Below are 23254 nucleotides of genomic sequence, written 5' to 3'. Positions count from 1 at the left end.
TGATGAAAGGAGGTCTGGGTCACCTCCGCAAAGGTGCCCCTGACAGGCTCCGTTCAAAGGTCTGGAGTGCCCTTCTCCCACATTTTCGCCGTTGCACGTCAGAACACCGTCCCGGATGCCGTGAAAGCACCGGCCTGGTGGAAAGCACGTGTGCTTGCGTGTGCTTGCCTGATAAAGACAGTCGATCATGGTGAATAGACACAATAACCGTCATACATCTGAGATCACCAGCGTTCACCATGCCCGCGGTTTCGTCACAAAGGAGGATACCAGTCACTCCTTCATCCCTAGGTCGAGCACCAACTTCCCGGCGACACCCTTGTGATAATCCTCAACAAGCTCGTTCAACCGTTCAAAAGCATACGTCTTAACCTTGGCCTTGACTCCCTCTCGTCGACAAAACTCAAACATATCCCTCATAGCCTTGTTCGACCCGATCAGCGACCCAATAACACGAATCCTTCTAAACACCAGATCACTTGCCGCAACATGGAACCCATCCTTGGGAAACGACACAACGACAACGATCCCACCATTCCTAACCAACTCCACCCCATAGTCGAACGCCCTCTGACTCTCCGGCAGAATCAGCACAGCATCAACCCCCATCTCAGCTAGATGCTCTCTCCCGTCCTCCTGCCCAATCGCCCTTCTGACATCCCCAGCGCTCTCAGTCCTCGCATCAACGATCCTCGCTCCTATCCCAGTCCCTACCTCTCTCGCCAGCTCCAGCGCCCCAGGCGCAACATCCACGCCCGTGACATTCAACCCCATTTTAACAGCAAACTGCAACCCCAGATGTCCCAGTCCACCACCACACCCCATGATCGCAACTCTCTGCCCAGGCTTGAGCTCACAGTTCCTCAGCGCCGAATAGACAGTCAACCCGGCACACATCAAAGGCGCGACTTCGACAGCCGTCATCCCCTCCGGAATACCCGCAACCTGTCGTGAGTCGACAAGAGCATACTCGCGGAACCCACCGTGTCTGCCTGGCCCTACGCCCAATCCCCGTTCAACGTAGGGACAGTAGACAGAGTATCCCGGCTCATCGGGGTCCAAGCCCGAAGGATTCATACATTCCATGCACTTCCCACAAACATGGTATCCTCGTCCTCGCACGGCGACGCGATCGCCAACCTGGTAAGCTTGAACATCACTGCCCAAAGCAACCACCGTGCCTGCGAACTCGTGACACCCCACGTGCGGCAGCATCGACTCTGGGCCCAATTGGCCAGCAGCCAGTACGGCGTCGGTGTGGCAGTAGGACGCCGCATCTACGCGGATGAGTATGTCATGCTGATCCTCAATGCTCGGCACGGCCACCTCCCGTAACGCGTAGGGCGTGTTGAACTTTTCGAGAACGTGCGCTTTCATTGACCGAGGTAACTCATCCTTCGAGGTGTGAGTCATGTCGTCGGGTACACAATGTTCTGGTGCCGTTGAGGAGGGAGTATAAACCAAGCAGCGTGCTACTTCTTGATGCGTCCACGTCGTTTGCTTCTTTTGAGCAGTACGACAACACAGGTAGGATAGTACCTCGTCAACATCGTATGCAGTACTAGTACTGTTGAAGAAGGCAACAATCCACTAACGCGGAGAACGAAGACCGGGGGCCAGATGAGGGGAGACCCAACTCCGTCAGCACCACGTGCTGAGAGGGACATATCATCATGCACTTCACTTGCCGTGGTTAGTGTTCCATTCCAAAAGATATCGAGGGAAGCTGGCGTGACAGACAACATATTGGCAGTCTGCAGCGTGTAGGGGATCTCTCCGAGCAGCACATCATGGTAGAGTAAGAGAAGCTGCAAGGTCTGATAAGCACAACAATCATGTTGGCATTGGAATAGCTATGTTTTTCAGTCGAGCATTCGACCAAGGTGAAACAGCAACTTTTTCAAGCAGCCCCAAAGACTTTTTCATCAGCCAACCTCGCTTCTTCGCTGTCGAAATGAGCCCAAAGTTCAATGAATATCGTGAATGCGTACGTCGCCTATACATCGCTGTTGGAAACCGAAAAGACCGAATATTAAATGAAAGGCAGGGACCCGCCCAAGGGGGCTCAGCGGCCGGTTCTCTGCTTTCTGATGGCCTTTCGTTCTTGTTCCTTGGCTATAATATTCGTTAGCAAGATCTCCTCATCTGTCCCGAGAGGATGAAACATACCTTCATCATACACCAAGAACTCGTGTAGAGCCTTTCCAGCCGGTACCATGGGCAAGACTGGCACCTTCTTGTCAGTCACAACTTCCAAGAACGCTGGTCCATCGCCGCTGCCGCTGATCAACCACTGTAAGCTTTCCTCGACATCTGCAGGCTTGATGCATCTTCGTGCCGGTACACCCATTGCTTCGGAAAGCTTGACGAAATCGGGGTTCTTCTGATGTGTGTGGGCATAGCGATCTTCATAGAACAGACCCTGCCATTGCGTCACCATACCCTGCTCTTCGTTGTTGAGGACAAGGATCTTGACGCCAATGTTAAACTGATTGGCTGTGCTCAATTCGGTCAAAGTCATGTTGAACGAGGCGTCGCCATCAATATCCACAACGAGAGCATCTGGCCTGGCAACTTTAGCACCAATTGCTGCTGGAAGGCCGTAACCCATGGTTCCTAGACCGCCAGACGTGACCATGGTTCGAGGATGTCGCCACCTAAAATGTTGAGCTGCCCACATTTGATGCTGACCAACACCCGTGGCGATGATGGTTCGCTCCTTCATATGAGCCGTCATATCCGAAAGCTTCTCGATCACCTCTTGAGGCTTAATCAGCCCGTCAGGTGTTCCTTTTTCAAACGCGTTCAATGGGAATTTCTCTTTCCAGGCATTAATCTGGGCGAACCATTCGGGTCGACTGCTGACGTTGTTGACCTTGGGAAGGAGCTCGGCCAAGTTGGCCGTCACATCTCCCTCCACGGCTTCGGTAGCCTGTACAACCTTGTTGATGTTCTTGGGCTGGATTTCGAAGTGAACAATACCACCGCGCTTAGCAGCTGCAGCGGCCTTGGCTTGTGGGGCGAATTTTGCGATATTTCCTGTCACACGGTCGTCAAACCGGGCGCCCAAAGCAATGATGAGGTCGGCCTCTTGCATTGCCATGTTGGCATAAGCCGAGCCGTGCATGCCGAGCATGTGTAAGGACTTGGGATCAAGCTCGTCAAACCCGCCAAGACCTTGTAGAGTCGTCGTTACAGGGATGGAGGCTTTATCGGCAAGTTCCTTCAAGAGTTTGGGTCCTTCAGGAGTGGCCAACACTCCCTGTCCAGCATAGATGACTGGTTTTTTCGCAATGTTGATGAGGTCAGCCACACGAGAAATGCTGCCTGCCAACTGTCTTTTGGACTGATCCCTTGCGGCCAATGTTGCGGCGGAAGGATGTGATGGCAGGGTAGATTGCATAGGGATTGGTCTTCTCAGAATACCAGCAGTCACATCCTTGGGAAGATCAACGAGCACAGGACCGGGTCGTCCTGAAGTGGCGATCTCGAAGGCCTCCTTTATGCGCTTGGGAAGCTCGGCCACACTCTTGACCATGACATTCCACTTTGTGCAAGCTCTTGAGATGCCAATTACATCTGCTTCTTGGAAAGCGTCTGTGCCGATGGCTGTGGTGGGTACCTGACCGCAGAATACGACCATGGGAGTACCGTCAGACATGGCATCCTGCATGGGTGTGATGACATTGGTAGCTCCCGGACCTGAGGTCACCAGGACGACACCAGGCTTTCCGCAAGCTCTGGCATATCCTTCTGCCATATGTCCTGCGCCTTGTTCGTGTTTAGGAAGAACGAACTCGAAGTGTTTTGAATTGTAAATGGCATCGAACACTGGAAGAATGGCGCCGCCAGGGTAACCGAAGACATGCTTGACGTCCAAACGCAGCATCATCTCGTGGAAGATTTCTCCACCACTGAGACCGACGAATGAGTCGTCGAGCTCGGGTGTTTGTCTATTGACCAAGGGCGAAGGTTCATATCGACGGAAATCATTGTTGAAGGCAGGACTCGGAGTAGGTCTCATAGAACTGTGGAGGGGCGGTCAGTCTGTCTGTGAAACTCATACTCGTCTGACTGATTGACTTACGGTGCTGCGGCAGTAGTGGCCGGTCTTCTCGATTGCTCTGTAGCTGGTTTTTGTGACTTTCGGTATGGTGAGAGAGCTGCCGCGGGAGCGGTGGTGGAAAAAGATTGCGAACACGAGGGTCTCCGTCTCGACAAGGAGCGTATGGCAGTTGAGCCAGGCCTCATGGGCATTATTTTGGTCGCCATGGTGTTTGACCAAAGAGAAGAAATGGAAGTGTTCAATGAGAGGGATCAATTAAGTGTGAAGCTGAGTAGTAAAGAATTATGAGTCAACGCCTCCCTCCGTTGGTGCGGCCGTCAGCTTCAATTGTGTCGGAAGATCGTAGGCGGGAAGTGGCAGGCCATTTTTCACAAATTGCGGAGAACAAGAGACGACGCCACTCAAACTCCCGGCCGATACCGGTCTTGGCAAGTCTCTACGCGATCGAGGCCTTGAAGAGAACCACCAACCGTCATCGAGTCGTTACCAAATAATGAATGAGCGGCACAGATTCACAGAACGAGCGACCCGAGATCGAACTAGGGATGTGGAGGATTCTGTATTTTGTCTACGCTCTCTTCCCAAATATCCTTAACCTCTTCACTCCACCATCAGGGATGATGGTCATCTTAGCATGGGTCCAGACGTGACCGTCGGGCGCGTCTGTTGCTACCAGATCGCTTCCCTCAAAGACATGCTCTGCATCGGCTTTACAAGGCTGCTCACCCAGGAACAAAGGCACCCAACCGGCATGATGAACAGTAGGATCGGTTTCAGTGCCCAAGGCCGCTTTCGCAGCTTCTGTCGACCAGCCCTCCACTTTGACAGCCCTGGGGAAATTACCTCGAAAGTCTTTGGTGTCGACAATCACCTTTTCGATCTTCTTTCCTTTCAATCCCAATCTGACAATTACCCAGTCGACGTGTCCCTTGGTCCTGCTGCGCGAAGTCTCCCATCCATCACCCATATCTTTTCCACGACCAGGTAACAGCAAGTATGATTTCCCACCAAAGTGCTGATCGGAGCATTCGAGGGCAACACCACCATTGAGAGCGGCCGCAAGGTCCTCCACTGGTCTCTCGCCCGCAGTCGCGCTTGCAGGTAACGGTGGGGGCTTGACGCTTCCATATACTCTGACCCTAGCAATTCCACCGTCGGGATATTGTTTTAATCGTAGGTGAGTGAACTCCTTGCCTGTTACTCCTGGTCCAGATACTTTCCACGCTTGTCGCTGGCTAGGTCCGCACTTTGAAGGAGGCAGGATTTCGGTCCATCCCTGAAAGTCTTCCTTCTCAACTCCACTGCCCTCCTCTTGATCGGGACCAAGGAAGCATCCGTCCAGCCCTGCAAATGGTGCCTCATTGCCGTTGAAGTATGCCGTGTCAACCTCTACCGCATCTATCGTCCCGACGCACCCCAACTTGAAGACTACCCAGTCGTACTCTTTGGTATTGTGTCTTCTTGTCTCCCATCCATCATACCACGCACCTGTGTGCACGAAATATCCAGCCTTGCGAATGGGTGGGCCTGGTGTCAATAGGTTCTCGGCTGAGGCGAAGTATTCGTCGGAGAAGGAGAGGACTTTCGCTCCAAGTACTGTGCTTGTGAGGTTCGTCGAGGATGAAAACGTCGTGTCAATCAGCGCCGCAGGTATGGGTACTGTGTTTACATCGCCGCTGCCTGATGGTGCAGCACTGGATCTCTCTATGGCAGCTTCTGAGATGATCTGCGGCACAATGTTGATTTCCATGATGGCAGACCGGTGTTAAAGAGGGAGCAATTCGTTGTCGACAAAAGAAAAGGTTGATAATCCAAACCCGGTTCTGGAAAACCTCCTTGACGAAAAGAGCGGCAATCAAAAAAGATGATGAGATTGGTGTCCCGTACGAGACTCGAAAGCAAGCAGCAACTGCACAAGTACGACTTCTTACAAAATTGTTTCTCCTCCCCTCAATTTGTTCAAAAACAAAATGCAGCGATGGCGGAGGGCGCCGAAGCGCGCATTGAAACACCCCGCTTCATCTTTCGCCATCCCTGCCACAGTGCACGTGCTCAATATCTTCGAAGGCACGTGACATAAACCCTCGCAGGATGGTATGTGTACGACAGGAAGGAAAGGCATTCGCTGTGTTTATCTACCTCTGGCTCTTGTCGATATGGTACTTTTTGATCTATACCTATTCGAAATGGGCCGGATCTATCGCAAGGAGGCCGGAGCAGATTTCGATCTTGAACCCGCCATGCTCATCTATATGTACGCCAAACAGTGTATGCGTCCAGATATCCATCATTCATGGCTCATGAAATCATGATCATAATCCCGCCGCGACACCGACCGTTGCTATGCCAGTAAACACAGAACTTTAGGAGATAGATTGGCTGACGAACCGCATCATACGCCCTGTTGTCCACCCTCCTTCTCTTCCCTCTCAGAGATCTTGGACTCTTTCCTCGCCTTCTTCTTCCGATCCACAGCCCGTCTCCAGTCCTCTCCCCAAACCGTTGTCGCCCAAAGACTCACAGCGCTCACGACCAAAAACAGCGCCGAAACCGAACTGAACCAGCCCACCCCAATCTTCTCAATAGCAGGCAAACACACCGCACTCCCCGCTGCCGAGAAAAGATACCGAATCATGTAATTCCCAGCCACAACCTCCGCCGACAAGCCTTTCGCCTGCATCACATCCAAACAATAAGTATTCAAACTCGGGAAACAAAACAACTGGGCGACACCCTGCACGAACATCGCCATGACAGGTAGCGGGATGCCCCCGACCTTTTTCTCCACCGACCACCCGTAAATCAACATACATGCCGGGATCACGAAGCCGACGAAAGCGTAGCATGACCTCAACCGATCCTCCGGCACACGTCGACCTTTCTTAAGAATCCACTTCTTGACAATATGATCTGCCCAGCGACCGCCAAAGAACGTTCCCAAAAGGTACCCGCACCCAGGCGCGATGTAGAACAGTCCCGATTGAATCGGGCTCGTGAGATGGAACCGCGGATTCAACACGTACCGAATCGGCGTGAGCAGGCTGTACATATTCCAGACGAGCGAACTGGACGCCAACCCCGCAAGGATCAGATTCGGGTAACTGAACAACAACACCGTCACACGTATTGGAGAAACCCAATGCGCGATCCGCAGCGTTCTTTCCTTCCTCGGCAAGTCGCGCAACTCATCGATCTTTTTCTGCGGTATCGTCTCCGGCAGGGCAAACACGACGAGGATGGTAGCCAGCCCGCCCAGTGCAGACTGCAGCCAGAATATGTCCCGCCAACTGCGAAACGTGACGATAATACCGCCTATAAATGGCCCAAAGGCAGGACCGATCAGCGTGCCGGAAAGAAACCAGCCCAGCGCCGTGGCGCGCTGTGTCGGCGTGTAGATATCGCCCAGACACGATGTTCCCACGATCAGAAACGACGTGCCCTGGTAGGCCGTCAGCATGCGGAAGATGAAGTAGCTTGCTAGATTGGGCGCGAGGGCCGTGCCGACGCTAAATGCGAAGAATAGGATCGCAGTGACGATACAAATCCAACGGCGTCCGTAAATCGTGGAAAGTGGACCCCAGAGACTCGGCGATAGGCCCATGAATACTAGATATAAAGCGTTGGAGAGGTTGATGATACTTCCGCTGGTGTTGTACGTGGCGGCGACTTCGGGGATGGCGGCGAGGATGGTGGTGCTGGAGATGGGCGCGAGGAAGCCGCATAGTGCCAGGACACATGCGATGAGGGTCTTGCGGCGCTCGGTGAAGCGCTCGTACTGAGCGGCGTTGATTTCGACGTATGAGCTGTCGTGGGACTGGACGCCGTGCATGTCGTGGTGCGAGACTGTCGAACGGATGCGTGTTAGGTCTGGTCGGTCTTTGGCTTCTGAGTCGTCGGGATCGGGTATTGTCGTCGTGGGGATTTTCTCCATGTCGTGTGTGCCGGTTGGAGGTTGGATGGGACGGATCTGAATTTCTTGTTCGGCTTGTTCGTTGACGTCGACATGGTCGTGGTGAAGTTCGCCTGTCATGATGGTGGTTGTATCGTGTTGAAGTCTGATATCATGGTCTTATTGAGAAGTGAGTGTGGTCGAACCGACGCTGGAACTTGAGTAGTGGCTGGCCGATTTGTTCGTGGGGAACGACGACCGAGGCGTAATGATATGTAAATGATAGTTTATCTGCAGACGAAGCAGTAGAAAAGAAAGAGAATGACTCGAAATGATTCGAAGCAGAAGATCAAACAGATCGTCACGGGCTCATAGGTCCTCAACCGAGACCTCACCGTACTTGCTCGAAATGATTTAAATAAGCCGGCTCACGGCAATGTCATTAGGGCAATATGTTGAACGCCCTTCCAGGAGCCTGCAAATCTGCCATCAGTTTTCCCTATCAACAGCAAAATCACCTAGGTAAAGACCGCCGTCATGACCTGTCTGATAGTCCGACTTCGGGCATTCGCCGTCCTCTTTTTATCAGGATTCATTTCATTCGTTGACACCGATGCCGAGTGCCGTTTGAGCCAATCAGACTAGACAATAGTCTTGGTGCGGAATGTCGCCCACAGAAGGTTTTTCTTCTCTGACCGCCCTAAGAAGACGGCACAGACGGAACAAACGTCTTTCTGTGCCGACGGCTCGGCAAATCATATCCGGCCATAGGGAGAAAAGACATCAAGAGTCATCCTTGGACAGGAATAACAATTGGAAGACTCGAAGATATTCTGTTCTGGCAGGTAGGTAGGATGGAGAGGTTGTGATGATTTGTTTGAAGATGGAGAAGTCCCTTTACAGTAAGAACAGCCAATTCTGGGGTCATTTGAAGATGACGCGACCGAGCACGTAATCAAGGGGAATGACAGCCTTGGTCAGCCTTGCCAACCACAGACTCGAACTGATCAGATCAGTAATACATAGGTAAGGTAGGTACATGACATTCATTCAGGAAGGCGGGAATCTAGAAAAGACGTGCATCACCTTCTTACAGCTTCGCTGCAACTCTGGTGCTCGTGGCCTTCAAAGTGGCCTTCAACTGCCGCCTCAGAATCTTGCCGCTAGGACTCTTGGGAATGGCATCAACGACATACACACCACCTCTCAATTTCTTGTGGTTTGCAACCCTGCCATTCAGCCAGATGTTGATCTCTTCCGCTATCGCTTTGTCACCCTTTCCTCTAGCTTTTGCAGTAACAACGACGAATCCCACCGGCAATTCCGCCGCCTGTTCCTCGACCCAGCGACCGACAACACATGCGTCCTCGACATCGGGATTCTCGAGAAGCTTCCCCTCCAGCTCACTCGGAATCACCTGAAGTCCCTTATACTTGATCATCTCCTTGATGCGGTCAAGCAAGATGATGAAGCCATCCTTGTCGATCGACCCGATATCTCCTGTGCGGAACCACGGCTTCCCACCATCCTCGTCCGCCGCAAATCCATCTTTCGTGGCTTCCTCATTCCGATAATACCCCTTCATAACGTTTGGTCCACGGCACCACAATTCGCCCGGCTTCGCGGACCCGTCTGCCTCCGTCCCAGTGTCCTGGATGGTCTCTGGGTCGACCACACGAAACTCCATATTCGGCGTGATATTTCCCACCGTGTACCGCTTATCAGGCCGACTCGGCGGCGTGGCCGCAGCCAGCGGGCTCGTCTCGGTCAGGCCCCAGGCTTGTAGTCCCAGCACCGTCGTGCCATAGAGTTTCTTGAACCGCGCCTCGACGGCTTCTCGCAGTTCAGCGCTCAACGGTGCTGCGCCTGAGTACACTCTCTTTAGGCTGCTTAGGTCGTATTTCTCGACGATAGGATGCTTGGCCAGCAACAACATGATGGGCGGGACGAGGGCGGCAGATTCTGGTCTGTATTTCTGGATGCAGCTGAGGTACAATTCTGGCTCGAAGCGTGGCATGACAACGGTCGTACTGCCTACCAACGTTCCGTTGCAGACATACAGGGCCAGACCATAGATGTGGCTGAACGGCAGGAACGTCACGAAAGTGTCATGTCCTGCGGTCACTTCTGGCATCTGTAGGATCCACTGTTTCATGTTGGACACCAGATTATGGTGCGTAGTCATAACGCCTTTGGCTCGACCTGTGGTGCCCGAGGAAAAGCACATGAAGCTGAGACGCTCACTGGCTTCGCTGCTCTTGATACTGACAACCGGACTGGATGGGCAATTGGTGGCGAGATACTCGGCAGTCGGCTTGCCATGCCTATCACAGTTCCCGTCCGCTTGAACGATTTTGATGGTAGGGTCGAATTGTACTGCCTTTTCAGCATTGTCCATGAGTGAAGAGTGGGCAATGAGGCACTTGGCGCCGCTGGTCTCCAGTTGAGCTTGTATCTCCGTTGGTGTGTATGCTGCACTGAGAGGAGAGATAGTGCCACCACACGCCAACACCGCAAAGCAGGTGATGGGGTAGTCGATGCTGTTTGGACTGATGAAGGCGACAACGTCTCGTGGTTTCACGCCCAAGCCTCGCAGGCCGTGGGCTAGAGATCTAGTCCTCTGCTTGACTTCGCCATATGTGCGAGCATCTTCCGTGACAGCATCGATGTAGATGCGCTTGTCATCCGGCGTGTTGTTGGGGTTCGAGAAGAGAAAGGTAAGCAGGTCAATGTCAACGGATTCGATAGGTGGGTACGAAGAGCGATAGATTCTCGATGGCATCTTATGATGCCACGGACGGGAATCGACCGAGAGCTGTGTCAATCGCACAAATGAAGAGGCGAGTTCCAACAAAGACCACGATGAGCACAACCAGTAACAGTCCTGGACATTTTGAAGATGAGGGAATGTCGAGCTTTAAAACAGTACTCACTGCCGGATGTACGTGGGCTTGCGGTCTCATCTGGTTCTTTCCACCACAGTGCCTCGCTTAAGCGGGTCGAAACCGTGGAGGCGGATGTCAGCTTATCCTCACTCGACCTCTGGTATCCTGACGCGAAAGACAGTAGCCAAAAATAGAAGTATTCTCGATTCGCCCTGCCGTTGAGGCCTCCTTTTGATTGTGTCCGATGTTTCCTCAGCTTTGCTGGTCAACAGACAAAGCATCAGTGATTACTGACCTTGACAAAGGCTGATTCTGGCCAACACGATGGCATTTTGTGCCAGACGTCCACCCACAGTGTCTGGACATCGACTCACGTGACCAAGTAAGCCGCCTCGGCCACTGCTTACTCTCCAACAGCGATGGCATGGCAGGTGTTCGCTGTAATCATGAACAACAAGAATGACCTCCCAAAAACACGGTAAGTGTCTTGGGAAATCAGGGGTGGGATGGGTTCGGGAAGGTCGTCTTTGTCATTCGCTTTCACTGATGACAGTCTCCTGCACTACCATTGACATATCTTCTAATCATCGTCGTCAAAACATGGGAACATTCCACTTGCATCGCCATAGTGTTTGACGTCTGAGTCCGTGGTCTCCATGTCCTCCATCTGGTCGTTGTCTTCACAGTCCGCCTCATAGCATTCGTCGATGTCATCAAGGATGACCGCTACATCCTCCACGTCCACAAAGAGGATGTTGATCATGTTATACAGAGCTGGATGTAGTTGGACGTTCTCACACATCACATGCCGGGTCAAAAAGCAGCGCTCGGCCCCATCTACTGTGTCCATGGTGAAGAATTTGGCAAAGGATTCGGGTGTCTGGAAGGCGAATTCGACCAGCAAGTACATCATGGGTCTTGCCGCGGTACAAAGGGACTTGCAGGTGAGTAATAGTTGGCAGCGCTCGGTCTTCGCAAATTCTGGCTGACTGCGTGTCTTCTCCGCTGTCTGGCGCACGAGCATGAGTCTGTCCTTGTACAACTCGGTGATGATCTGCGTGAGGACATTTATTGGGAGGTGAGGGAGGTAATCTCTGTGTTCTCGAGCATTCCGGAAACATCTGGCCGTCTCAGCCTGGCGAACTCTGGCCAAGGCCAGGTATTTTCCAGGGGCTGATGGTGGACTTGGTGCGGAAGATCGCTCTCTGCGTGGCACGGGCGGTGGTGTATTGGGGATGAGATCGGGAGTCACCATGGTGGAAGAGAGGAACGAGTTGCGTCGCAGAGATGGAGAGCCGTTTTTTCTAGTGAGTTGGAAGTGTGAGAGAAAGCTGGACGACAGGAACGGCTGTGTAAAAAGACGTTCTATGGTCTTGTTTGTTGGTTGATGGTGACAGGAGGATGGCAAACAATAAGAATGCTTGGATTGCTGCCGTGGATGAAGAACAACAGTCCTCCGAAGATAAGATCGCATACATATGCGATCACAGGCAGTAGGTACGGATGCAGGAAGTAATTTGATCAGAATGTGTTGAACCTGGCGTCCAAGGACAACAGGACAAATATTGAGATATCCAGGCGTCGGGGGCATTGTGCACAGAGGAAAATTGCTGTCTCTTCTATCACGCTCCGGAAGTCCAGAGAACAAATGCCTTCTGTCTCGCGATAGGAACGCATTGAGCAAAGATGCCATTGTCGCTTGCGCGACCTACCAGTCGTTATACTGCTTTAGGCTCGTCATCTAGAGACAGTTGAGACATGCCTTTGTCCCCTCAAACATCGAGCGCACCACCGACAATCAGAGACGACCCTTGGCTCGGCTTGGAGATAACAATGGCTTCCTGAAGAGTCTCTTCGCTCATGTCGGGAAATTTTTTGGCGTAGTACTCCTTTTTGAGGGCATCAGTCACGGCCGCAACCTTGTCCTGAGGCACCAGATGTACAGTACAGCCGCCCCAGCCAGCTCCTGTGAGTCGAGTACCATAAGCTCCAGCATTGCGTGCAATAGAACATATCTCGTCGATTTCAGGACAGGAACACTCATATAAATCCCTGCAAGAAGCCTGAGTGTTGTTCATCAGCTCACCGAGTTGTAGGACTTTCTCCTTATCGAGCTTTCCGGACTTGGTGAGCACTTCCCGGAACTCAAGAACACGACCAGCCTCCTCTAAGACGTGCAAGGCGCGTTGCCGCAGCTTGAAAGAGTCGGCACGGATTGGGAATTTGGACATATATTGCCTCTCCAGTTGTTCGACAGATATTCCAAGGATATCGGCAATATCATCTCTGGTATAACTCTCTCTGTCGAGCTTGGATCTGGTGATCTCGACCATGGAAGCAACTTGATGCGCCATTGGCTCGTCTCTGCGACCATCCTTCTTCATGATTTCCTCCTGCAGATTTCGCAAACTGAATCCCAGGGAGCTGTCGTCCGGATTCAGTGTGATGTCGTGCAATTTTGCCAGCACCACCGAGGCAAGTGTGCATTCCACAACTCTCAAGTTGTAGTGGATTGGAGCCGTGACAGCCTTATCAGAGGTAACGAAAGACTGTGCGACCATGAACGTGAATTCAGGGTCAGCAGTTGGAACAGGAACGTGCTCGGCAGAGAAACTCGGGAAGAATTGACAATATAAAAGGTAACCTTTCTCAGAGAAGATGGAAGCCGCTTGATCCATGCCCCCTGAGAAGACACCAACAGCACGCTCCGAGACGATACAGAGGTCCAGGAGGTCTTGCTTGGAGATATCATAGTCGTTTGCGGCCATGACCGCCAACGCAGCAGCACAGACAAAAGCAGCGCTGCTTGACAGTCCCCCGCCAGCTGGAACGTTGCCATCGATCAACAGTTCCATGCCATTGGTCTTGAACGAGTCACCAAGCTTGTCTCGGAGGTACTGTAGGGCTCCTTTCAGCCCAGCAAGGAAGTAATTGGTCCACGAATGGTTCTTCGTGTCGACATCAATCGCCCCCGAGCTGGGGACACTGATCTCTTTTGAAGGGTATTTCTGAGGATTCACATTGGCAACTGTGATGTTACTGCTGCCCTTGACGACTCGAGTAGCAATAAGCACATCGACAGTCACCGCCGTTGGCAGGACGTTGTACAGTGAGTAGTCAACATGTTCGCCAATAATGTTGACCCGACCTGGACTCCGTGACACGAAATCCGGCTTCTGACCATATTTAGTCTTGAAAGATTTGATCAGGTTATCGAATCGACGTTGGAGGTCAGCGGGAACAGCTTCTCCTGTCGATGATCCTTGATAGACATGCTTGAGGCTGTCAACCTTCGGTACCTGTCCGCTCATCTCGACGATTTCCCCAAGCAAAGCTGGACGCGGTGAAATTGGGTGGGGTAGAATGTTTGACAGATTCCAAGTTGTTCAATCTGTCCACGTGCTCGATTGTTCCTCCTTGTTCAGGGCTTAGGAGTTGGTTATTCACGTTCTGCCGACTCTCGAAGACGAATTGGCTCGATGGACTACCTGGTACGTTCAGCCAAGGTCTTCGAAGTCAATGCCAGGCATAAAGAGCCTTCATCACGAACAAAAAGAAAGCTTCTGGTCCGGGGTCGGAAAAACGTCATAGCGGCTACAGTACTTTCTTTCGTCAATCATCCGGGGAAAGATCTAGCGGGGCTGCGTGCTTGAAATAGGCACCGTTCGCGCCTAAGTCTAACATACGCCATTGTCACTTGCTTCCGCAAACACCTCCAAGACGTGTGTCGGCGTTGACACACGCTCTCCTCCCTTACCTGTTCATCAAAGGAAACACGGCCATATTGACTTACTGAGGAACAAGGCAACATAGGCGACAGCGTTCTCAGTGATTTTGTCCTCTCTTGGGTCTTATCGTTTTCACTTCTGGCCGAAAAGGCTGTCCTTGCCGGTGAACACAAACGAGGCTATTTATCGACTTCCCCTTCGTCGCTCCGTGGAGTCCTTCCTACTTTCACGCCGACATCATGAGTTCAGACGACTCCGACGCTGTCTTGCTGCCGCCGTCATCAGACTCACAATATGTAAATGAACCTCCCACCGACTCAACCTCACGACCTCCGACCCTATCTCGAACATCTACCTATGGCAAGAAATGTTGGATATGTATGAGTGATGCATCCGAAGATGACCCAAACAATCCCCCAGTCTGGCGTTCACCTTGCAAGTGCAGTCTGACTGCGCACGAAGCTTGCCTGTTGGATTGGGTAGCCGATCTGGAGAATCCCAAGAACAGCAAGCGCAAGAATTCTACGATCATCCAGTGTCCACAATGCAAGAGTGAAATCAAGATTTCACGTCCGAGGAGTATCGTTGTCGATGGCTACCGATCACTGGAGCGGGCTTTGGGCAGGATGGTGTTGCCAGGCTTGGGACTGTCGGTTATGAGTGCGACTTGGGCAGCATTTTGGGTTCATGGCTTTAATTCGGTCTATTTGGTGTTTGGTCGCGAGGATGCTGCTGCCATATTTCGACGGGCTGCTCAGCACCCCGCCTGGCTGTGTCAGTACTGGATTATCCCACTCAACCTGATCTTCGCCCGGACTCATTACGCCGATTTTGTGTTGCCCAGCGGCACATTGTTCCTTCTCTCTACACAGATGACTGATGGATTTGAAATCGACATGACAGTCTGGCCACCTCTACCCAGCACCGTCTTTGCATGCTTGCCTGCAGTAAGGTCGGTATACAATTGGTGTTACCATAAAGCATTTTGTGACCTCAACAAGAAGTGGCTGGAGGAAGTTCAACCAAGACATGAGCAGCCGCCGGATGGTCAGGACGAAGAAGATGCTGGAGACCAAGGACCAATTCAAGAGGAAGGGGAAGAGCAAGTCGTACTTGAGTTCGAGGTCAACTTCAATGCCGAGGGTCAGGACGATGCGCCGCAGCAAGCCAACGTAGGACAACAGCCACAACAACAAAACGGCCACGTCCACCACATTCTGGGTGAGCGCGGAGGTGAGTTGATTGATGGATCATCCTCGATTGCAACAACCGTGCTTGGAGCACTAGTATTCCCCGCTGTATCAGCAGGCATGGGCAGTCTCTTGGGTTTGGTCTTGCCCCCATCGTGGCTCGGCCCTTCCAATACCATGAACGGCCGGTCAGGACTGCTTCGCACGAAATGGGGCAGAAGTGTCGTTGGTGGATGCTTATTTGTGGTTCTCAAAGACGCTCTTGTGTTGTACTGTCGATGGAAGTTGGCACAAGGTCATCGCTTGAGGCGGATCATGAATTTTGACAAGAAGACGAAGAAATATTCGGTCTAAAGACACCTTCACGTCGACGCAACGACCGGAGACGTTGGGAGACTTAATTAACTGTGACGATGGATAGATACCCAGTGCTAACGACGTACTCCTCCCTCATACTAGCAGATAGCTGCAACAAATTTCATAGCGGCTAGATGATAAAGACCCTTTTTAATGGGCACTTTACGATGTCTTTGACTAAGGGTTTGAATGTGCTGAGCGACGCAGAGAATCTTCGCTGATGCCTTGGGATGCGATGAAGGGGCGCAGCTCCGGTAAAATTTCGCCAATTCTCCCGCTCGCCTAAGTTGCCCTGGATTTTTTGACCTTCAATCGACCTCCAAAGATCAACTTCTGCTAGCCAGCCAGGATAAACGAGCTTCACAGCGCAATACCTGCATCTCCTACGCCGTCGCCTGCCACCATGCATCCCTCTTCCATCCGTGCCGCACTGGCGAATGTATTCCAGATCCCAGCGCGTTCGATAGCCCGGCATGCTCTTCCCGCCGTTTCACCTGCAAGCAATGTTACAGCCCCCAACCCTGTGAAAGCGTCGTTCTCGACGAGCGCACCTCGCGCCGCAAAGAAAGGAGGCAAAGTGAGGACAGATCGAAGAATAAGTGCGCAAATACCCATCCTGACACTCGGCGGCCGTGAGGCGTACTGCTGTTAGATGTGTTTTACTAACCGTGGTATTTGTACAGCTCTAATCCGTTATTTCCTACACCACCCCACGACCCTCACACCCCGACCTCTACGATTCAGCCGTAACCGATACCTACGGCACTGGACGATCCATCGCGCATGGCAGCTTTACCGGGCCAAAGTGCGGGAATTCCGCCAACTGGAGCTGGAGAGGCAGTACAATGCGATGAATGCGGCGAATGAAGAATTGCGCGTGGGCGCCGGCGACGGTGGACGATTGTTCCGGAAAGCGCAGATGAAGACGGGGATTTGGAGTATTCCGGAACGAGGCGGTGGTGTGCCGATCGAGTATGCTCGCGGATTGGTCGAGTGGATGGGCAGTACGGGCGGTCTGGGTAGTGGTGGGAGTGGGCTGGGTGCGAAGGCGAAGATCTGGGATAGCGATTGGAAAAGGTCGTGAGTTTCGGTTCCTTCAGGCGTTGCGGCGAGACAAGGTCTGTTGTACAAAAGAGCATGGTCAAGGATCAAGGGCCAGGTCCTGTGTCCAAAAAGAAAAGGAATGGATTCCATTTATATACAATGAAGGTTCATGACAACTTTTCCCCGTGCCTCCATGCCCACCTCAACACCATTTTTGAAAAAGACAGATTGGTTTGAATCCTGGTAAGGTTGAAAAGAGACCATCATTGCCATTCGCTAAAGTCCATCACGAGAGAAAATGAGATATTGTCGCGCATAGCTGGATGCAGAAGATGCCGACTCCATGGTAATGCGAGGCAATCAAAGGGTTCCAATTATTGCCATCTTGTGGGCAGGTAGTTCCTCACCATGGACAGCCAACTCCAAATGCGCAAAGCCTCCCAGCGATGAGGGATCCGGTCCATACTTCAAGCGTTCAACTCGGAATTGTGACCGTAGAAGAGATACTGTTTCGGTAGGTAGGTCATAGAATAATGCAGCATCCACCTCCGCCCTGCTTGCCATTGAAGGTCAGGAGGGCCGCTCTCGTAGCAGCCTCAAATACATCGTCCACTCCTTCGCCTGTCAAGCTGGAACATTCGAGATATTTTCGAGCTCCGCAAGCCTGAGCCATCTCCTGCCCTTCCCTAGACGTAACGAACTTCAGACTCTTTTTGCGCATCTCTTCAATGGCAAGGGGGTCTTCTCGAAGATCCTTCTTCAGGCCGACCAGGATGATGGGGACGTCTGGGCATCGTTCTCGGGCTTCCTCAATCCATTTATGCCGTACATTTTCTAGACTGTCCGGGCTGTCAACGCTGAAGCCGATAAGTATGACATGAGATTTTGCGTATGCGAGCGGCCTCAGTCGCTCATAGTCTTCTTGTCCTGCAGTATCCCACAGAGCCAATTGTACGGATCTGCCGTCGACCCGACAATCGGTGACATAGTTCTCGAATACAGTCGGCACGTAATGCGTGGGGAAATAGCCCAGTGTGAATACCGACAGTAATGAGGTCTTACCACAAGCACCGTCGCCTATTATGACAAGTTTCCTGCAAGGTCGTCAGATCATCCATACAAGCTTTAAGGCCGCACTTCATGGCGGAAGGAACTCCCGTCATCCTCAACAAGAGAGATTCTGATTTCGCCATAACAGAAGGCTTTCATGGAATTGTGTACTGACCTTCTCATAACATTTTGTTGAGCCTGGTTTTGTGACATTCTCCTGGAGGGCTAGCCGACCCCTCTAAACAGTAATGTATGACCAAAAGCGCGATATTGATTGAGAGGAAGGAGCTGTAGTGAGCGGCTGTTGTGATATTATATGGAGGTCGGATAGAGGTGGAAGGTGCGCGCGCAGAAGAGTCAACGCTGTCTTGTTGTGGTCAGGCTCAGCTGAAGGTCGTGCTTTAGTGGTGTAACTAGACAGAATCAAGAGAGACCGCAGGCCGCGTAAGGCGATAGACAGCACGCTACAACCTTGCACTCGTGATGGGTGCCGACGCAGGTCTGAGATGTCAACTCTTAGCAGACAGTTTGATGCGAGTAGGTCTCTGAGAGTCTGAGACTAGTTTGAATATGAGTTCGTGGGGTCCGAGAACAAGACCAGAAGCAAAGAGGGCAGCGGAAGCCGGAGTAAAGAGGCGCAGCCACAAATAGATTTCGTAGTGGAGATGGAAAGGCGCGATTACGATCTTGGAGAGACAGCTTTCCGAGTCAGGTTAAAATCTAATGTCGTCGACGACTGCGGGTGAGAGGTGAAGTTTAAGATAGACGAGGGACCGGCTAGAGGAGGTGTCGTGAGAAGATGCACAGAAGAAGAGGTAGTTTGGTTGGGAGCGACGAGGTGAACTTAGGTGTAACTCTCGGAGGTGCAGGTGGTGGTGGAAGCGGAGAGGGTACGAATACTCGTACACTATTCAGTGCCAGGCCGGGATTGCGGTGACTGCAGTGCCAGACTGCAACTGCGCTCGCCGGCACCTTTACTTGGACTTGGCGGCAGAACGTACCTGCCTGAGCCGCAACTTTGCTTTGCTAACGAAACAGACAAACCGCCGCCGCCCCACGAAACTGCACTGCACCGCACTGCACATTCAACGTCGGACGTCCTTTGCTTTTAACCACCACCTTCCACCACAACGCCCTCCGACGATACGATCGATCCTTCTCTCCCTCGATACCGCCTGTGACATTTACTTGGCCTGCAATTTCCTCGTCCCTGAGCCCGTTTGTCCTCGATTTGTCATACCCCGCCAGCAACAAAAAAGGATCTCAAATGTCATCTTGACTGGAACAAGGACTGGCGTCGAGGCCTTCTGCAATAGACCTTTGCCATAGCCCGACTGTTTTCGCGACACTCCGGCACCATGCCTTCCAAGAAAAAGGCGAATACACAAGTAAATGCCGCGAAGCCACAGCCAGCGACAAACTCCTTAGGGAATGCGCCTGCTCCACCACCGTCACTACCCAAGGTTGATCCCACCTCCGTCCCGTCACAACCCGTTAATGGACAAGATGCCGCAGCGAGATATGAGGCAGAATCCAAAACTGGCGACACCACGGAATCTGCGGGCGAGCCAACCCAAACTGCAGCCGTCAACCGGAAAAAGCAAAAGCGGCGTGAAAAGGAGGCTGCAAAACGAGTTGCTGAGCAGCAGCAGGTAAATGGAGAGCACCATGTCAGTCCACTGCCGAATGGGCCTCTACCGCCGGTGAAGCAAGGACGAGGACCTGTAAAAGGCTACTTTACGGAGGAACCAGATTATCCCGACCCTTCTGATCCGGCCTACGCAGACCTTGGGAGTCCGGAAGAAGCCTTTTACAGCGGTGACGAAGCAGACACAATGCCAGACAGCTCGTGGCTGAACACGAGCAAGCGCAAAAAGTCCAAAAATTCGAGGCCCCATCTACCCGATAACGATTCTCTGTCTAGAACATCAACGATGCTGTCAAGGTCACACATTCCGCCTTTATCGAATGCTGCCATGCGGGCGTCGCAACGACTGTCAAGCGACCACATATGGAATACGTCTACCCAAGCCGAGCGGGAGAACATCAAGCAATTTTGGCTGGAACTGGGCGAAGATGAACGGAGATCTCTGGTCAAGGTAGAAAAAGAAGCCGTCTTACGCAAGATGAAAGAACAGCAAAAGCATTCGTGCAGTTGTTCGGTATGTGGGAGGAAGCGGACCGCGATCGAAGAAGAACTTGAGGTTCTGTACGATGCCTATTACGAGGAGCTTGAGCAATTCGCCAATCACAACACCGACCTTTCCAGCGTACCTCAGATGATGGCACCACCCCGTGCGCCCTTTAAACGCGTAGGACATGCTATGGCAGGTTCGTATCCTTCTCGAGGCCGTGTACACGAAATCGACGAGGATGAAGAGGATCTGGAGGATGACGATGAGTACGATGACGAGGACGAGGAACCTTACAGTGAAGACGATGGTGATCTCGACGACCATGGACTTCCTCCTGGTCCGCCCGATTTCTTCCAGTTTGGCAACAGTTTGACTGTCAAGGGTCTGATTGGAATTCCTCCTACAGACCTCAATAGAACTGACGTTGTTTCTAGATGGCATACTCACGGTCGCCGACGATCTGTTGAAGAATGATGGGAAGCACTTCATCGACATGATGGAGCAATTGGCGGAGAGGCGCATGCAACGTGAGGAAGAAATCCGTTACCCTTCATCCACATTAGCTCATCGAGATTACCATCAAGGTCACAATCATCCTCCGATAGACGATGACGATGATTATGACGACGAGGAAGAAGATGAAGACTATGACAGTCAGGAGGAAGAAGACGACTACGAGGGCGACGAGATGGTTGGTGCGAATCTATTCATGGTAAAACAAAAGTCTGACGCTTTATCTTAGGACTCCATGACCGAGGAACAGCGTATGGAAGAAGGTCGGCGGATGTTCCAAATATTCGCAGCACGCATGTTCGAGCAACGGGTCCTGACAGCGTATCGAGAAAAAGTGGCAGCAGAACGTCAGAGAAAACTCCTAGAAGAGCTGGAAGATGAAAGCCGACTCGACGCTCAACGAGAAGCTAAGAAGGCCCGAGAAGCAGCCAAGAAAAAGGAGAAGAAGAAACAGCAGAAATTGGCCAAAGATGAGGAGAAAGCCAAGAAAGAGGCCGAGAAGGCGGCACAGGAAGCAGCGGCACGAGAGCTGGAAGAGAAACGACTAGAAGAACAGCGTCAGCGAAAAGAAGAGCAACGAAAGAAGCGAGAAGCTGAAAAGAAAGCCGCCGAGGAAGACCGGCTACGTAAGGAAGCCGAGAAGCACCGAAAGCAGCAAGAACAACGTGACCGGCAGGCCGAGACCGAACGTAAGCAACGCGAAGCGAGAGAACGAGAGCGTTTAAAACGAGAAGAATCAAAGAGGAAGGAACGCGAAGAACGTGAAGCTAAGGAGAAGGAGGCCAGGGAGCGTCAAGAGAAGGAGGAGCAGGAGAAGAAGGCGAAACAAGACCAAGCAAGAAAGGAGAAGGATGCGGCACAAAAAGCGGAAAGGGACCCTAAAGACCGTACAGGTCACGCTCCTGCTACGAAACAGCAGCCTGTAGCCTTACCGCCAGGTCTACATCCTCCATCCAGAGGTTCCAGCATTCAATCGCCTCATTTTCAGGTCGCCACGCCAATCGTACCTCCCAAAGTTCCCACTCCTGCAGGAGGTCGGAATCGGCAGTCTTCTCAGCCTGGTCCACACTCGCATGGGTCATCTCCGAAGTCACAGAAAGCAAGTACTGATGTCTCCAGAAGTTCTGGGTCTCCTGCGACAGTAAGCATGCCTCAAACACCCGGACCTGGACAGGCGACAAAGACACAAGGCCAACCTCCGCCGCTTCATCATCCTCAGCCTTCGGCCCCGAGATCCCCTCTAAATAATGTTGGCCGTGGCCAGTATCCCTTCAATATTAATGGCTTGCCGAGTATGGGAATCAATGGTCCGCCGACCGGAGGTCAAGGGATGATGCCAAACATGATTCCTCCCATGCCAATGTACCAGGGACCTCCTATGGCCAATCACCAACGCTTCGCCATGAATGGAATGCAGTATCCGCCCGGTATATCCAGACCCTTTCAGCCTAGTCAACAAATGCCTTTCGTGCCTCAGGCACCAGGTCCAGGCCCGCACATGGTGAATCACCAACCGGTATCGAAGCCGCCACAGACACATTCGAGACAACCATCAGCAGATAACACTGCTCAGCCTCAGCCGACGCCGATATCACGACCTGGACCAATTGCGCGACCGTCGAGCACGACACCGGACAAGCAAAAACCACTGCGGAGGTCGCCTGATGCTGATATCGACCAGCTCACAACACAACTGGGAAGCAAGGCGTTGCTGGATGATTCTGACGAACCGTTCTTGGAGACTGCCGACTCACGAATGAACCTTCCACCAGTCGGACCGCCCGGCTCGACACGAATACCTTTTTCCAGCAGTTTTGATTCGAAGCAGGAACCTTTCGGTCCGATCAATCCAGGCTGGGGTGGCTTTAATCCGGGTATGAATTCGGCGCCTGGATGGGGACCTCCAGCACCGCAACGCTCCAGCCAAGGCTGGTCTCAGCCTCCTTTTGGAGCTATTGGTGGTGGACCTCAACCTGTGGCCAGATCACACTTCCCTCGGCCGATTGCCGTGAGATTGATGCTTGTCCAGGCATGTCGACAACTGTCACAGATTCCTGGAGCAAGCGCCGACGGCTATCATCCTGCACCAACAATTCTTCGGCAATTGGAGACGATCAAGGCACCAGGGGAGCCGCCTGTGTCTGTGGACGAGATGCTCGGCATCTGTGACACTGAAGGTAACCCACAGAATGGTGGTGGTTCTTTTGATGTCATCATCGACAAGTCAAGAGGACAAGTCATCAAATTCGTCGAAGATACGGCACCTCAGCATCGAAGTAGCGTTGGAGAGATTGGAAGTCCGGTCATGGCACATACTCAGCACATTCAGGCGAGTCCATTTGGTGGTATCGGAGCGAGCAGCTTTGGACTACCAGGCAGGGGCTTCTAGTGGCTGAC

General features: G+C 52.4%; 11 protein-coding genes across 11 annotated transcripts; 3 read left to right on the top strand and 8 right to left on the bottom strand.

The window, feature by feature from the left end:
* Window positions 1–233: 233 nt before the first annotated feature.
* Window positions 234–1745, bottom strand: EDD37DRAFT_47961 (chaperonin 10-like protein). Its single transcript, XM_062813192.1, has 2 exons — window positions 1741–1745; window positions 234–1683 (listed from the first exon to the last, which is right to left on the bottom strand). The coding sequence occupies exon 2, from the start codon at window positions 1411–1413 to the stop codon at window positions 274–276; it is 1140 nt and encodes a 379-aa protein (XP_062675216.1). The 5' UTR covers window positions 1414–1683; window positions 1741–1745; the 3' UTR covers window positions 234–273.
* On the bottom strand, window positions 1740–4420 carry EDD37DRAFT_47952 (acetolactate synthase I/II/III large subunit). Its single transcript, XM_062813189.1, has 2 exons — window positions 4088–4420; window positions 1740–4028 (listed from the first exon to the last, which is right to left on the bottom strand). The coding sequence occupies exons 1-2, from the start codon at window positions 4270–4272 to the stop codon at window positions 2066–2068; spliced, it is 2148 nt and encodes a 715-aa protein (XP_062675215.1). The 5' UTR covers window positions 4273–4420; the 3' UTR covers window positions 1740–2065.
* A 177-nt stretch (window positions 4421–4597) lies between these two features.
* On the bottom strand, window positions 4598–5987 carry EDD37DRAFT_47926 (allantoicase). Its single transcript, XM_062813188.1, has one exon. It carries the CDS (start codon window positions 5814–5816, stop codon window positions 4635–4637), a length of 1182 nt encoding a protein of 393 aa, XP_062675214.1. The 5' UTR covers window positions 5817–5987; the 3' UTR covers window positions 4598–4634.
* Window positions 5988–6302: 315 nt separating this feature from the next.
* On the bottom strand, window positions 6303–8357 carry EDD37DRAFT_47919 (MFS transporter). Its single transcript, XM_062813187.1, has one exon. It carries the CDS (start codon window positions 8094–8096, stop codon window positions 6459–6461), a length of 1638 nt encoding a protein of 545 aa, XP_062675213.1. The 5' UTR covers window positions 8097–8357; the 3' UTR covers window positions 6303–6458.
* Window positions 8358–9013: 656 nt separating this feature from the next.
* Window positions 9014–11185, bottom strand: EDD37DRAFT_47879 (uncharacterized protein). Its single transcript, XM_062813184.1, has one exon. The coding sequence runs from the start codon at window positions 10735–10737 to the stop codon at window positions 9046–9048; it is 1692 nt and encodes a 563-aa protein (XP_062675212.1). The 5' UTR covers window positions 10738–11185; the 3' UTR covers window positions 9014–9045.
* On the bottom strand, window positions 11019–12465 carry EDD37DRAFT_671136 (uncharacterized protein). Its single transcript, XM_062819392.1, has one exon. It carries the CDS (start codon window positions 12429–12431, stop codon window positions 11421–11423), a length of 1011 nt encoding a protein of 336 aa, XP_062675211.1. The 5' UTR covers window positions 12432–12465; the 3' UTR covers window positions 11019–11420.
* Window positions 12288–14479, bottom strand: EDD37DRAFT_47886 (galactokinase). Its single transcript, XM_062813185.1, has one exon. It carries the CDS (start codon window positions 14149–14151, stop codon window positions 12613–12615), a length of 1539 nt encoding a protein of 512 aa, XP_062675210.1. The 5' UTR covers window positions 14152–14479; the 3' UTR covers window positions 12288–12612.
* On the top strand, window positions 14427–16418 carry EDD37DRAFT_616685 (uncharacterized protein). The gene has a single exon (XM_062815682.1). It carries the CDS (start codon window positions 14808–14810, stop codon window positions 16110–16112), a length of 1305 nt encoding a protein of 434 aa, XP_062675209.1. The 5' UTR covers window positions 14427–14807; the 3' UTR covers window positions 16113–16418.
* A 36-nt stretch (window positions 16419–16454) lies between these two features.
* On the top strand, window positions 16455–17301 carry EDD37DRAFT_616684 (uncharacterized protein). The gene is made up of 2 exons (XM_062815681.1): window positions 16455–16714; window positions 16799–17301. Exons 1-2 carry the CDS (start codon window positions 16519–16521, stop codon window positions 17197–17199), a joined length of 597 nt encoding a protein of 198 aa, XP_062675208.1. The 5' UTR covers window positions 16455–16518; the 3' UTR covers window positions 17200–17301.
* A 381-nt stretch (window positions 17302–17682) lies between these two features.
* On the bottom strand, window positions 17683–18422 carry EDD37DRAFT_655373 (putative Rho GTPase Rho 2; the record flags this gene model as incomplete). Its single annotated transcript, XM_062818755.1, has 2 exons — window positions 17683–18253; window positions 18385–18422. The coding sequence occupies 2 exons, from the start codon at window positions 18420–18422 to the stop codon at window positions 17683–17685; spliced, it is 609 nt and encodes a 202-aa protein (XP_062675207.1).
* A 1145-nt stretch (window positions 18423–19567) lies between these two features.
* Window positions 19568–23246, top strand: EDD37DRAFT_645077 (salt tolerance down-regulator-domain-containing protein; the record flags this gene model as incomplete). Its single annotated transcript, XM_062817596.1, has 3 exons — window positions 19568–20726; window positions 20779–21035; window positions 21087–23246. 3 exons carry the CDS (start codon window positions 19568–19570, stop codon window positions 23244–23246), a joined length of 3576 nt encoding a protein of 1191 aa, XP_062675206.1.
* Between the last annotated feature and the right edge of the window lie 8 nt (window positions 23247–23254).

The sequence above is a fragment of the Exophiala viscosa genome, assembly GCF_022695815.1.
Source record: "Exophiala viscosa unplaced genomic scaffold EDD37scaffold_1, whole genome shotgun sequence".
NCBI lineage: Eukaryota > Fungi > Ascomycota > Eurotiomycetes > Chaetothyriales > Herpotrichiellaceae > Exophiala > Exophiala viscosa.
This window is presented reverse-complemented; position numbering and strand designations above follow the sequence as displayed.